The 15,335-nt window shown below is 33.7% G+C and overlaps 1 protein-coding gene across 2 annotated transcripts in view; it reads right to left on the bottom strand.

The window, feature by feature from the left end:
* Positions 1-4,282: 4,282 nt before the first annotated feature.
* Positions 4,283-15,335, bottom strand: part of LOC128868697 (zwei Ig domain protein zig-8) — a 99,479-nt gene continuing 88,426 nt past the window's right edge. For both annotated transcript variants that reach the window (XM_054111097.1, XM_054111098.1), the window contains exons 7-8: positions 14,201-14,309; positions 4,283-7,457 (exon numbers count right to left, since the gene is read on the bottom strand). In XM_054111097.1, coding sequence (XP_053967072.1) covers positions 7,439-7,457; positions 14,201-14,309 — 128 coding nt within the window. In that variant the 3' untranslated portion in view covers positions 4,283-7,438. The remainder of the gene's footprint in view (positions 7,458-14,200; positions 14,310-15,335) is intronic.

Genomic DNA, 15,335 nt, shown 5'->3' with positions numbered 1-15,335 from the left:
ATATCTAACGGTAGACGAGCAGCTCTTTCCATATCGTGGCCGCACCCGTTTCACGCAATACATCCCATCGAAACTGGCAAAATATGGCGTCAAAGTGTGGTGGGTATGTGATGCCAAAAACGCATATCCACTGTATGGACAAATATATACTGGCCAAGCACCTACGGGACGGGAAACTAACCAGGGTGAACGCGTGGTGAAGGATTTAGTAAGCCGCTTTCATGGAACCGGCCGAAATATAACGATGGACAATTTTTTTATATCCCTAAATCTACTGGAAAGCTTGTCATCCATGAATTTGACGACAGTTGGAAGTCTGCGGGGAAATAAGCCCTACATACCAAAGGAGATGTTGGCACACAAAGATCATGCAGAGAGGTCAAGTACATTCGGTTTTAGGCCCAACATATCCATATGCTCCTATGTGCCGAAAAAAAACAAGGCAGTTATATTACTATCATCATCAATGCATGACGATGATCACATTGGCGAAAGCGGCAAACCAGAAATGATCGAGTTTTATAACAAGACAAAAGGAGGAGTGGACGCGATGGACCGATTGCTTGGAGAATATACTTGCCAAAGGATGACAAAGCGGTGACCGTTGTCCCTATTCTTCAATACGATTGATTTCACGGCATTGGCAGCGTACATCATATATTATGAGAATAATCCCAACATCAGATGCACCAATGCGAAGCGTGAGAGATTTCTACGCCAGCTCGCCAAGGAACTGTCTATGCCCATAATTGAAGAGCGGTCGGTGAATCAGCAAGTGATGCGGAACTTCAACACAAAAATTGCAGTCGCGAGTTTCATAAGTACGGCCTTGCAAGGAAGTGTTGACAATAGGCCATCAACGTCTGCAGCTGCTGGTGCAAAACCAAAGAAACAGCAGGTGGAAGCTGTTTTCTCTGCTACATCCATGACCAACACAGAAGACGAACGCGTAACATGTGCAGAATATGTCAGCGCCCAATAAGCATACAGCAGTCTGCAAATACATTTACATGTAATAATTTTGAAAATAATGAAGACAATTGAATAATTTAAATTTGTTTGCAAATTTAGTTATAAGAAATAATCAATAAAATAATATTTTATAAAGAAAATAATAAATAAAAATGTTTTTCCTTCAAAAAATGAGAAAAAACGAGGAAAAAAGCTACTGGCCACACCTGTACCCGGGTATAAGAAGTCGTAGGTGTCAACTCTGAAAGCGTATATCTCATCAACGTATGACAAATAAGACACCAATCGACGTATATTTACTTCGTTTTCCTATATCAAAAATTTCAAGTCAATATCTTTAGCGATTTAGGAGCTACATCACTCCAAAGTAGCTACTGGCCACACCTGTACTTGGGTATAAGTCCTAGGGTTAATTATATTACACCGATTTTTGAATTTGTTAACGAAAATGATTTTAGAAATTACCGCCTTTAAAAATTAAAAACTTTTCGAAAAAGTGGTTAAAGAAAAATACTATTATTGATTCAATACTTTCAGTTCTAGTCGTTCCATTGTTATCAACTTGACAGTTTTATCCGAGGATTGGATCTTAGCGTTTAAGAGGGGATGTCAGGTAGACCAAATTTATGCTTATTTCGCGAAAGTGTTTGTACAGTCTCCCATAATATTCTACTGTAGAAGTTTGAATGCTTGGGGTGCGTTTAATTTTTCTACTGGGGCTGCGATTTAATCTCACTAATATAATGTGATTTCGTCTGGTGTTCCCTTTATGAATTGTATTAAAGGAACATTGGAACTTATTTTTGTATTCTACGTATTGTATTACGTATTTTAAGCTCGTCAGATGCTCTTTTACTACAAATTGACTTAAATCTAAATGCGTGGAGTATCAAAACTAAGTTATCGTTTAACATGAATAAATATCACCGACAACTGACGAGACTGTAGACGGAAGTATTTGGAATTTTTTTATTTTTTCACTATTTTTTCAACTTTGACATAATTTTTACGATATTATCCGATATTGAGGATTTTTTTTAGTACACTACTGTTATAGTAAATTTAATTTTGCGTCGAATGAGCTATATTTGACTATAATTGAATTAAAATTAATAGAGTTGTGTGATTTTTAAGATTTTTTTTTTTTACTAATTTAGTATGTAGGCATCGAAGCATGAAAATGATAACAAGTGTCATTATAAAGTGCAGCACTGTACGGTATGGTACGGTGCGGTACGGTGCAGTACACAACGGAACTGGTTCCAAACTAAAAAATGCATTGGAAACGGCCCTTTGGAGTTTAGTATGGTACGGTACATTTGTCATTCTCTTCATCAGTTTTGAATACTTCTCTGTAACAAATTCGATCATCATCATTCATCTGAAGTCGTCATCAACTAAATTCCATTGTTTAAATCGGGAAGCGAGCGTTTCAGATTGTCTTCCCGATAGAAGTAAATCACGAGAAATATCCTGAAAATCTGAATTTGATACAATGTGTCGTTCTGAAGACTTAGAACCAGACGGAAAGTACTCTTCATCATCGGGTTTATTGTTATCAGTTTGATCATCATCAGCAATGAGTTGAACATCCTTCAGTTCCTGCAGTTGAGTCAATCATATCGTCCAAGACTACGGGGTTCTTAACAGTTGCAACATCAGCATACTTTATGTGCTTTCGAGCTTTATAATGATGACCGTTTACGTGCGTTTTATAAAAATAACAATCATCTGGTTTATGATAAGGCTGATGATGCCACATCATCGGAGAATATTGAGAAATTCGACTTTTCTGGCAACGTTTTGATTTATATCTCTTGAATTTCAATGAAACAAACAATAAAACTTTGACGTTTTAATAAGGTTAAATTATAATAACAAACTTCTTTTGGTAATCAATGTACAGTGTGAACTTTGATACACTTGGGAGCTTTTTCATATTTCTATTGAAAAAAAAAAGTGTGATAATATGTCAGATATTTTCGTAAGTTCTAACCAGTTCTGTTATAGGCAGTACAGTACCGTACCACACCGTACTCTTATGTATACATATACACTCCAATAAATATTACGTATCTATAATAACGCATCAAAACACGTCCTTATTCCCATTTAGCGTAAGTTATACCTACATACCAAATTAGTAAAAAAAAAAAAAAAATCTTAAAACTCACACAACTCTATTAATTTTAATTCAATTATAGTCAAATATAGCTCATTCGACGCAAAATTAAATTTACTCGGATAATATCGTAAAAATTATGTCAAAGTTCAAAAAATAGAGAAAAAATAAAAAAAATCCAAATACTTCCGTCTACAGTCTCGTCAGTTGTCATTTCAGAAAAATTGTCAACACACTGTCAAAAAGGCTTGTTTTTGTTCTTTCGAACTAAAAAACCAAATTCGAAATCGGATGGAAATTGGCGATGTTAGGAGTGATTCTTCACATCAACCTTCTGAAAAACGGTTTTGTGGCCATAAAACGAGATTTTGGGGGTGTATTTGAAATTTCTCCTATACCATTTTTCTTAGTTTTACAATACCAACAAGTTGTACTAGGTCTCCATAAAAGTATAAAATCACTGTCGCACAATGTATTTTATATAACTCTGTCGAAAACTCCAAATCGTATTGCCGCAAATGATTTGATTCTAAGCTTACAACTTTCTACTGTTGAAGAATATTTGGACCTAGAGGTCCTTTTTGACTTGGGTTTTACATTTGTTAATCATAAAAGTTGGTTTACTCCGAAGGATTACTCAAATTTAGCTTTTTTAAGCCGTCATGCGAGAGTTTTTAAGGGTTCTTATACTGCAAAAACGCTGTGTGATTCTCTAGTCCGATCCAAGTTCACATGCATCTTTTAGCGGGAATCCATCATACCTCTTACTCTGAAAGAATAAAGCGAGTGCAACGTAATTTCGCTTTTGGCGTCCTCCCACCTCTTCTATTTGATGATCAATATCCATCTTATATATTCGCTGATTGGTGATAAATCAGAAATATCTTGCAAATGTACCTATTTCATTACACCAAAATACGGGTAATATACACAAATAACTAAAAAAACACTCACCTTTCAATCTTTTAATTAAATTTCTTCAATATCTCCAAAATGTCTACTCACTTCTCAGTCTGAAAGCTAAATTTCCCCTTAAAAGTTAATTTGAAAATAAATTCAATATGTGCGTTGTGGTTCACTAATTTATGGTTTGGTACCACAAAATTTGCTGAAAAATAAAATTGTATCAAATAAGATATGAAATATTTATTTTAAATATCCATTATTATGATTTGAATTTATGTTTATTCTCATATTGAATTGTGTACATTAAATGCGCTTATCTACAAATAGTTATGTATTTTATTATTTCAATATAGTTACATTCCGGCAGATGTACAGTGGGCAGTGGAATGGCAGTAACAACAACTTCATCAAAATAATTGAAAATAGTTTCAATTATAGTTAGAAAAGCAATAAAATTTCGATAAAAATTAATTTTTGGTTTGGTTTACTGAATGTAGTTGCGATCAAACATTTGCTGCAGTGACACAGGTGTATTGAATTACTTCCAAAGTGAATTCGCCCTTATTAAATTACTTATTAAGTGAGATGAATATTTGGGGAAAAATGCCTTTTTGATAATAACCAATAAAACCAATAAGACCAATAACAAAAAAAAAATTGGAAAATTGAACATTTTTTAATTTGGAAAAAAGATGAAAAACAAGACGAAGGTTAGATTTTTTTGTCAAACCGTACATATTTTAATTGTAAATATTTTAAGTTAGTTTTAATTAATAATTAATATTTACGGCTACATTTCAGCGAATTTTTAAACCGAAATTATACAGCTATGGTCTCAAATTTGTAGGAATTCTCCAGCTACCTTTAAAATTATTCCCCAATGTAATGTCTAAGAACAGTTGTTGTATGAAAGGAAGAGGCAATTTTTTTTTAAATGCAAATAATTATCAAATAAATTATTTCTGACTTTCAGGTTAATATTGCGAACTCCACATTGGACCTTAACAATAAACTTCGATAGCGCAGTTCGGTGGAGAACGGCTCATAACCTTAAATTTTTCAACGAAACTACCTGAAAAATAATCCAATCGGACTTGGTTCATATTCGCCACATAACAGATTAACAAAAAAAAAAAAAAAAACAATAATAATTTGTAGGTATTTTCTAAAATATTATATCAAAGGTCATGCTTTGCGATTTCATTCTCTTTTGGACACGGTATGTGAAAAGAGCAAATAAGGATTAGCGATATAACATTGGGCAGCTATATAATAAGGCATGGGATAACTTTAAAAAAGCTTTGGGCACGGCCTTGAACTAGTACAAAATTATGAATCCCATTTCGATCTAAGCAAAGGAGTCCAGTTGAGCCCAAAAGAGAGTTGGGGTTGCCAATTTTGGGTAGATTCGTAGCCTGCTAACTTTTCAAACAAAAAATCTAAATCCAAAGTCAAAGAAGAACAATTCGAAGTATAATGCTCTCCGTAGAGTTTTCAAATATTTGCTTACTTTATTTATTGTTATTAAAAAAATATTTTGTTTTGGCATACATCTTTGAGCTCAACTTAAGGTTAATAATATAATATTTACAATTTCATAACCAAAAGTAGAATAAATAACGATTAAACGACACGCATGCCAAGAAGACATCGACACATCCAGATCAGGAACAATTACGATGTCCAAGCCGACAAGTGCAACACTATCAACGAGTGACACAACAGATTACCAAACGGTGAGAATCACCGATATTTTTGAAAGAGGCTGAAGAAGTGTCCTTATATATTTTATCAACAACGCTACCTAAAACACATTCCTGAAGAAGGGAGCTACAACTATAGCTACTGAAAAATCAAAATATAACGCAAAGATGTATGGCATTAAGCTCCCCTTACGGTAAATAATGTTAAAAAAGCAATAAAAACTAAACTAGTAGAACAGGAAACAGCTACACAAAATATGTTATAATTAACAATTGGACGCAAAAGCTTTTGAAAAGGTTTAATAATAATCGAAGAGCTAGGAAGAGTCTAAGTTTCATTTCGAGAGCGTTTTTGTGCGAAGCAATCTTGCTTTTCTTCCTGCATGCCTCGGATTAACCTAACCCATGATGCTGAAGCTGACGCAGATGTACTCCGGGCATCTTTTACATCTTTCGGTATTGAAACTTTCAGATCTAAACTCAGTGGGTCCTGGGTTTGGTCATCGATGACCTTAAATATATCGAAAAGTGCGTAGCCACTGTCCACTGTGCGTATAATTTTTCGTCTAATTGCCATTTTTACTGCCTCGGCATTATTGGGGAGCATTTGTAATGTCATCAAATTTTCATTAAATTTTAATAAGGGTTCTACATTTAAGAGAATTTATAATTATTATTATTTTTTTGCATTTCTTATTTCCAGTATATCTATTCGCTCATTTTTGTTCAATTTAATTTTAATTACTCACACCTTTCGTTTTTATTTATTAATTTTTTTGTGTGTCTTCTTTTTCGATTTTTTATATTTTATATTTAATTTTTAAACTTATAGCTGATATTTTTTTAACTATTTATTTACTATATTTATTTTAAGCTAGAATTTAACTTCTACAATTATTTGTGTTTTGTTTTTAATTTTAGACATTTTAACAGCAAATTTAATTAATGTTTTTCCTCGCCTAAACTAAGATTTCTTTGCATTTTTGCTATTAATTTTTTAATGAATTTTCCACTAAGTATTTATCTATCCTTTCATAGATGTTCACTTTCACTTTCGGATTGATTTCAACATTTCTGCTTAAATTTGTAACAAACTCTTAATTTAATTAATTACAATTAATGGCATTGTAAGTTGCAATTAGTATTCATTTTTCTATTTTTTTTTCTATTTGTTTTTTCTGTCCATGAAAATTTACAAAGTTCGCGGAATAAACTGAGTTGGTTAAAGGCTTTTTACATACAAAAATTTTACAACTAAATTGTTATGAAATTTAAATTACAAAATTAGCACTAAATTTAATCGTAATTACGAATATATCAATAACTTATTAATTAGTTTATACATATCTGTAGGTTTAAATGGATTTTTTTGTATGACTTACAAATAATCTAATAAAAAAAATATTTTCCATAAATAGTAATTTACAATTATTATTAATAATATTTTTTATTCGATCAACACTATTCGGCTGCAACACTACATATTTACATTTTTTGCTTACCTTAATTAATATTACGCCCCATTGGCTTTCATATCTTTAATTTTTTTCTTGTTTGTTTTGATGGAACACTAATAAATTATATATTTAAATTGTGCTAAAATTTATTGTTTACTGCTATGCATTTAAGTTAGTTATTTTTCATACTTTTCTATGATTTTCTTTTAGTTAAATCTAAATTGAAAATATCTTATGTAGGATTATTTGTAATTTATTCGTTAAGTTTAATTTAAGTCTTAGGTTAAAAAAATGCGTCTGAAAAGAAAAGAGAGAAAATGTGAAAGTTAAAATGATTATTTTTACTGATTTTGCATAGATAAAAATAGTTTTTAACTAGTTTTATATATATATATATATATATGTGGTACGCGTGTTGATGTTGTTCCACAAATGGGGGGACCTACAGTTTTAACGACTCCGAACGGCAGATATGCAGATATTTATGAGGAGCTTTTTCATGGCAGAAATACACTCGGAGGTTTGCCATTGCCTGCCGAGGGGCGACCGCTATTAGAAAAATGTTTTTTTTCTTTTTCTGTTTTAATTTGGGTGTTTCACCGAGGTTCGAACCTACGTTCTCTCTGTGAATTCCGAATGGTAATCACGCACCAACCCATTCGGCTATGGCGGCCGCCGTTGCTCCTGGCAAATTGAGTAAGTTCAAGCTGGCTGTTGTTAAAAACTCGGAGTGATGGCTTATCATTCCGTTGCTAGTAATATTAAATGCGGGACTCATTGCTAATATAAATAACATCTGAGGCCTTAGGTACGACGGTAGATCAAATGAGATCAGTTATTTCGGGAACCAGTGAATAGGACTCTCGGCCATATCATTCAATGACAGTGAAGGCCGCCGAAAATGTGAAAGAAATCACCAAAATAGAGGAGAAGGAGAGGAATAGTTCTGGCCTATAGAATTAAAATTGATGTACATGCAAAAAAACTATAAATCATCAAGGCGCTATTTATTAGAGAACAAAATGAGATTAAAGAGTTTAAGAATAGTAGAGAATAGGAGGATACAAAGTGAAACCAACGGCAATTAAAAAGTTGGAAAGTTTTAAAGATTTTCCGGAATATGAGGAGAAGCAATTTTGATGGGTGTATCACTTCACCGAAAGCGGAATATCAAAACCCATTCCAGCAGAAACGAGCGCCTTGGACGAAGTGCAACTGCAAGCACTGGGTTTAAACGAAATAATTAATTTTAATTCACTGAAGTTCAACAAAGCCAACTGATTCAATCGATTTATAAAACATATTATATTTATTTTAAATTAATTGCTAGTAAGGAATAAAATAATGTTTTGTATGCAAGACAATCTTCACAGAGGCTGCACACTTAATTTTTATCCCGAAAAGGTTTTATACTATTGGAAGGAGTTATAGAATATTGAATTATATTTATTGAAGACATTTGATTAATTCCAGGCAATTAATTGAATATTTTGCTCAACCCACAACAGCACACAAATAAAAGTGAATAATTCTTTGCAAAAAATTCGTCAATTCCGCCATCTATAAATATGGGTGGCACTGCGCTGCACGGTGAAATTGCGTTAATACCGTAGCCGGAGTTGCCGTGATTAAAAGAAAGCGCCTGCACCAATTAGTGTCATTGATCCCATGAAACACGTGATACCAATTAGTGTAGAAAGGAGTTGGTGTTAGCGCATTAACAAATATTTTGTTCTTCTATACCAGTAAAATATTACACTCGTATGCCTGACGATTTTTGACTAAACATTGGAGTACTGAAGCAGCCTAAAAGTTTGTTTCGTAAAAGGTAAAAAAAAAATTACAAATAAATAAAAAATATTTAAAAATGTATTGAAGCAAATATATCCTGAACTGTTTTAAAATATGGTTTAACTCCCTTCATCCCTTTGCATACATGTAATTAGCCTAGTTAGAATAGGCTTTTTCACTTCAATTTTACTTATAAATGTTTGGTGTTATATTCGACATTTATTTGCATAGATAAGTTTAGGGACAAGTGTATTCAAAAATAATGGAGTTTTCTATAAATATTTTCTTTGATAATTTCGATATTGACAGTAATTTACTATTGAAAATGGCGAAAAAAAGAATTAAGCAATCGTGCGAACAAAAGTTTAATGATACCAATTTAAATAATTTTCCGCACAGCAATGGTCGAATGAACAGTTATAATCTTGCCAAAGTTGCAAGAATTTCACTTAGAACGTACTAATTTAAACAAGCAGTTGCAACACAGTGGCTGAACAAGTTGAAAAAGCCCAAGTACTTCGAATTTGCAATATAGAGAGGACGATTTGAGAGGAAGAAGGCTTCAATAATCGCTATCGGCCAGACAAAGTCACTAAGAAAATATTTTCTGGCTTATTTTAAATCTAAAAGAAATACATGTAGGGTACTATAGTTGTATTATTTTTTACTTAATTCTTTGTTTTGGACAACAAAAGAAGCCCGTCTTTAAGGCAAACAACTCCTCGGTTTGCTATTCAGCACGCTTTTGCATTAGCGCCTCATGCAAAATTTATGCCTTTAGCAGCAAGTTTAGTGCAACTTATAGCTTCTGAGTAAACGCCAAAAGGCACCTAAAGAGATTTTTTGTAAAGTAATAGTGGCTTACCAAATTAGGCTCTAACTTTCAAGTGTTACTCTACCTATAATTAAGGGCTAAGGTTTTTAATATTTTGAGTTGATATTTGTTCAATTGTTTTTGTTATTTTTGTGTGTAATATTTTTGAATATTTTTAGCTTGATTTCCATTTCGCTTAAGCTCCCGTAACATTCTTCTTATGTACATTATTTTCTTAACGTTATGACAACCTCTGATGTTTTCTAAAAATAGCCTTTAAACATTTCGGTTGCATATTTCATGTAGTCCCGTTGTAATAAGTTAAGGCGTTGCTAAATACTCATTAAATAGCTTGTGGCTGTGAAAAGGCCACTTTTGAACAACAAATTAACGTACCCGACTAGAATTACAGAGAGGCATGCCGAAGAATCAGTTAGGCCCGAATTAGGCAGGCCTTACTGAGGCACGCCTCACTATTACCTTACCAGGCCCACGTTAGGCAAGGCAAAGATTGGCATGCCAGAACAATACCAAATTTGGTTGTGGTCACGAAAATCTGTGGCAGTGTCTCACTTAGGCATAAATTGGAATCCCTAACTGATTTGTAGTAGGGCATCCGGAGTATTACCGAAGTTCAGTTTTTCGAACCTGTGCCTAATGAGGCAGATGTGTGGCGATACCTTTCGGGACTTGGGCCTAGTTTGGCTGCCTTATGAGGTGCAAATTTGGAATGCGGTCTGCCTTATTTGCGCCTCATCACCGCTTTACCAAAATTTCTAGCCGGGTAGGTGTAATTATTTTGTACTTTGTTGCCTGTCTTCTCACCAGGCCCTGATGGTTTTGATATTAAATATTCGCTAAAGTTTCCTAACTCATCCTTTTCCTGCTACCTCGATTTCGCTTGTTTTTTATCCCGAAATCTATTTTTATACGAAAAGGTGTATTATTATTTACATTAGAGTACAATCACTTACATAATACCTCGTAGAACTTCTCGCATTTATTCTCAACATCATTTGATGTGTCCTTAAAAATATGTTGGGTTAAAAATTTCACATATCTTTCATAGCTTCACACTACATACATAGCTCGCTTTAGTGGTCCTAGTATTTGGAGAGAACATAAGACTAGCTCAGAACCTTCATTCTTTAACCAAAACCATATACATTAAATAACACTAGTCTACAAGGAAAAGTATCCGAAATAATTTAAACTAATATCTGCTTCTCTGTCCATGCAAAATTCGGATTGATAACTAAAATTAATTTATTAGTTTGAGTTTTCGAGATATCCTAACCTAAAAGTGCAAAAAACCCCATTTTTGCCCATATTTGAGGTTATGTAGCCTTGCAGATGTTTTCTTTCACCAAAATTAAAGGATGGCATCTTTAAATACAAGCCTTCTTTTTTCAAATGGCGTTTTGTTTGCTCAAATATCATTTTTTTTCGCAGAGATATCGCGTTTTGAAATTTTCATGTTTCGAAATTTTCCTACACCTGAAAATCGATTAAGATAACATAGACATGATATAGTCGATTACTAATTTTCTTGGGTTTGAGGGCCTGAAATATATGGATTAATAGTATGTAAATTTGGAGTTTGTGGGTAAGCCTGCTTGCGGCATGATAGGGGTGGTTACTAGGGGTTAGGGCTGTGTGTGACTCGGTACCCAAAGGTTAGATAGTGTAGGGGTGTGGTGAGTCAGCACACTTATGGTGTGAGACAAAATTTTAAGAAAAATAAGACTCAATTCAAGAAAATTAGTAATCGACTATATCATGTCTATGTTATCTTAATCGATTTTCAGGTGTAGGAAAATTTCGAAACATGAAAATTTCAAAATGCGATATCTCTGCGAAAAAAAATGATATTTGAGCAAACAAAACGCCATTTGAAAAAAGAAGGCTTGTATTTAAAGATGCCATCCTTTAATTTTGGTGAAAGAAAACATCTGCAAGGCTACATAACCTCAAATATGGGCAAAAATGGGGTTTTTTGCACTTTTAGGTTAGGATATCTCGAAAACTCAAACTAATAGAGCAATTCTGAGGCCAGATTTGGATTCAGCGCATCATAAACCTTCGGAAATATATAGTCTGGTTTCTGGGTCTGAATGTTGGTTAAATTTTGTCGGCCTGTGTAATCAAACTTTATACAAAATCCAGCAAATTTTCATTTAAATATTAGTATTTTTTATGAAAACTTTTAGAAAAATTCGCAGGTTCGAATATCCGTGCATGAAATACCAAATGATAGAAACACTTTCTTTGCCGTTCGGAGTCGACTTGAAACTGTAGGTCGTTCCATTTGTGGAACAACATCAAGGCGCAAGGTTCAAATAGGAGAAAAAGCTCGGCCAAACAGCCAAAAAGGGTGTATAAAAAAATATATAAATATAATTTACAAAAACTGGAATTGATTCTTTTTAATTTTTTTTTTGCAAACGGTCTGCCAAATTTTCTACGCCAAGACATTCTTTTTATATGCAATAAAGTCGAAGGAGCCGTCACAAAACTGGTTTTAAAAATCCAAGCCATTTGTTTACCGCTTTAAAGTTGCATTTATTTTACCAAAATTTCAAAGGACATACTACTACTTAAAATTTAGATAAAAAAGAACAATATTTATATGAACACTGTCCGTGGTGAAAATTGTCTGCGAAAACAAAAATGAAAACGTGTCTTCAATTCACGTTTGAACTGAACGAGAATTGACCTCCGGGTGCCCAATATAAGTAAATAGCAGGATATTTTAGACAAGTTTGACTAATCATTTATTTTCTATTTAATTTTTCTTATTTTTTATTAAAATATAGTTAATGCTACAACAAGAACTGAAATACGAACGAGACTTTATCAATAAAACGGTCGGCGGAGGACATATGGCAAAAATAAATTTTTTGTTTGACGGTAGGACTGTTATAAGCTTACATGGCAAATTTCAGCGTGATATGTCACATAGTTTGTTTTCTGTGCTACTGTAAGCAAGTCAAGCTCGAGTGTGTTTTTCGAATTTAACGATGGAAATTCAAGTTGAACAAAGAATTTGTTTGAAATTTTGTTATGCCAACAAAATTACGGCTTCAGACGCCTTTAAAATGTTGCCGACAACCTATGGGGACTCTGCTCTATCGCGTGCACGTGTTTTCCAGTGGTACAAATCGTTCAAAGAGGGCCGTACATCGGTTGAAAACTTGCCTCATGAACGTCGTCCAGCAACATCAGTAAACGACGAAAACATCGGAAAAGTAAACGAAATTGTGCTTGAAAATCGCACAAATCGCAAAATCGGTTAACGCTGAATATTATTTAGACGTTTTAAAGCGTTTGGGCGAGAACATTCGTCTTAAAAGGAAGGAATTGTGGGACAACAAGTCATGGTTCTTGCATCACGATAATGCACCAGCTCACACATCACGTCTTGTTCGCGATTATTTGAACAAAAATAATGTTAATATCGTTCCGCAAGCACCGTATTCGCCTGATAAGGCTCCATGTGACTTTTTCCTGTTTCCCAAGCTCAAGTTGCCGCTCCGTGGAAAACATTTTGAGACAATTGAAGTCATAAAAGAGAATTCGAAGAAGGAACTGAAATCCATACCGAAATCGGCCTTCCAGAAATGCTATGATGATTGGAAAAAAACGTTGGAATATGTGTATCGCCTCCAATGGTGATTACTTTGAAGAAAATAAAATGAAAATTGAACAATAATTAACCGTTTGTGTTTTATTAAATCAGTCTCGTTCATATTTGAGCATACTTAGTACAAAATTAAAAAATTCCAAATTTCCAATTTTTTAATCAGAATTTTTATAAAAATTTCGGGTATGCGGTAGCCCATTGCATTTGGTGTAACAAAATACACGTTTGAAGGAGATCATAATTCGCGTTGATTTAAAAAAAAAAAAAATTACGGCGGTCTTGTGCATTTTTTCCATATAAGGAATTATGTATCTAAGAAAATACATAACAAACCTCGAACCATTTTAGCCACATATACGGGAATTCTCATTAATATTTCCTACGATTCATGGGAGGACCAAAGGGTCACGTTAGTTAAGAGAGCTTAAAAAACTTTATATTGACTTGCTTGCAGGTGAAAGTTGTATTTGAGCAATCGCTAAGTCTGCAACTTATATTTATTTTTTAAATTTTTCAGTTCTTCTCGCTTTTGAATAAATAAATATTTCAAATCATAAATTTTAGTTCCTGCATAATTTCGAGAGAGTACTTAAAATGCTAGCAGACGTCAAAAAACTGCAGTGGCTTAAATGGATTAAACATATCGACCAACAGAAGCAATTACAATGAACACATTGTAGTTGTTATGTCTAGTTAGTTTTCGAAAAGTCATAGAGCAAAGCCTTTTTGTTCTAGTTCAAAAATTATAATTTTTAGCAAACTCTGAGCTCCAAAACTCCAACGCTCACTCACCTTATTCCCAGCGTATTCACCAGCACGCACGGGGCCAGAAGATACTTGAATATCGCTGCAATCCGATCGGCCGAGGAAGTTTTTCGTGATATGGCCGCCATATTATCGCCTGCAAGAAAAAAGTGAAAAACACGCAATTTTGCATTAAGCTGAAATATTAGAAAAAAAGTATGCGGTAAATATAAATGCAAATTGCAAATACAAATGCAAATGCAAATCTACGAAAAATGAATTATTGCGCTTTTTTTATTTGGGCAACATTCAAAATTGCAAGCATATTGCAGCGGGGGTAAATTTGCATAAAATTTCATTTAAATGCAAAAATTGCAACTATGGCTAGCAGAAACAAATATGATAAAAAAAACAAAATGTGCATAAAACCAAGCTGAGTAAATGAAAGAGTGTGAAGCCCAAGTTGGTGGGGATTATGCTTGTTCTAGCAGGATGAGCGTAAGTCGTTGACAACAGCTGTTGCCCACATTAGCACGTTCAGTTAATCTCTAAAAAAGTAATTGACTTTTAATATGAAGTGGAGAGAAAGGAAGAAAGAAATAATGAACAATTTACCAAGGTTTTACTAGAAAAAGCGCCAGGTCGCATACAAGTGGGTTAATTTAATATTATTATCGCAATGTGCAACATTCGCAGAGACATTGTTTGGGGCAGAGTGATTCCAATTTAGCGCGGGAGTACGCACTCATTTGGTAAAAGTTCCAAACCATTTTGGATTTTAAGATCAAAGATTTTTCTGGCCCAAATAAGTTTTAAGAACTTTGCCTCAGAGTTCGAAAGAGTGGGGAACAAGCGGTTAGCAATTTTTTCATACAGATTTGGTCTGAAAAGGTTCACACATAACTGTTGTATGTGACAACATAAAGGAATCGAGATATATGAGGATTTGTATTTATATACCGAAATACTCAGAATGAGGAGGTGTCAATTAGCCATGTCTTTCCGTCCGTTCGTTCATGCGAGAACACGATAACTCGAGCAAAAATTAATATACGACTAGTGCCTTTTATATTTCTGGGTTAGAGAACATAAACAAATTTCAATCATCGAAAATCACTTTATTGTTTTTCAAAATATTCTCCATGAAGACCTATACACATACGTATACGTTTGAACCAATTGT

Source organism: Anastrepha ludens, chromosome 6, assembly GCF_028408465.1.
Source record: "Anastrepha ludens isolate Willacy chromosome 6, idAnaLude1.1, whole genome shotgun sequence".
Classification (NCBI taxonomy): Eukaryota; Metazoa; Arthropoda; class Insecta; order Diptera; family Tephritidae; genus Anastrepha; species Anastrepha ludens.
This window is presented reverse-complemented; position numbering and strand designations above follow the sequence as displayed.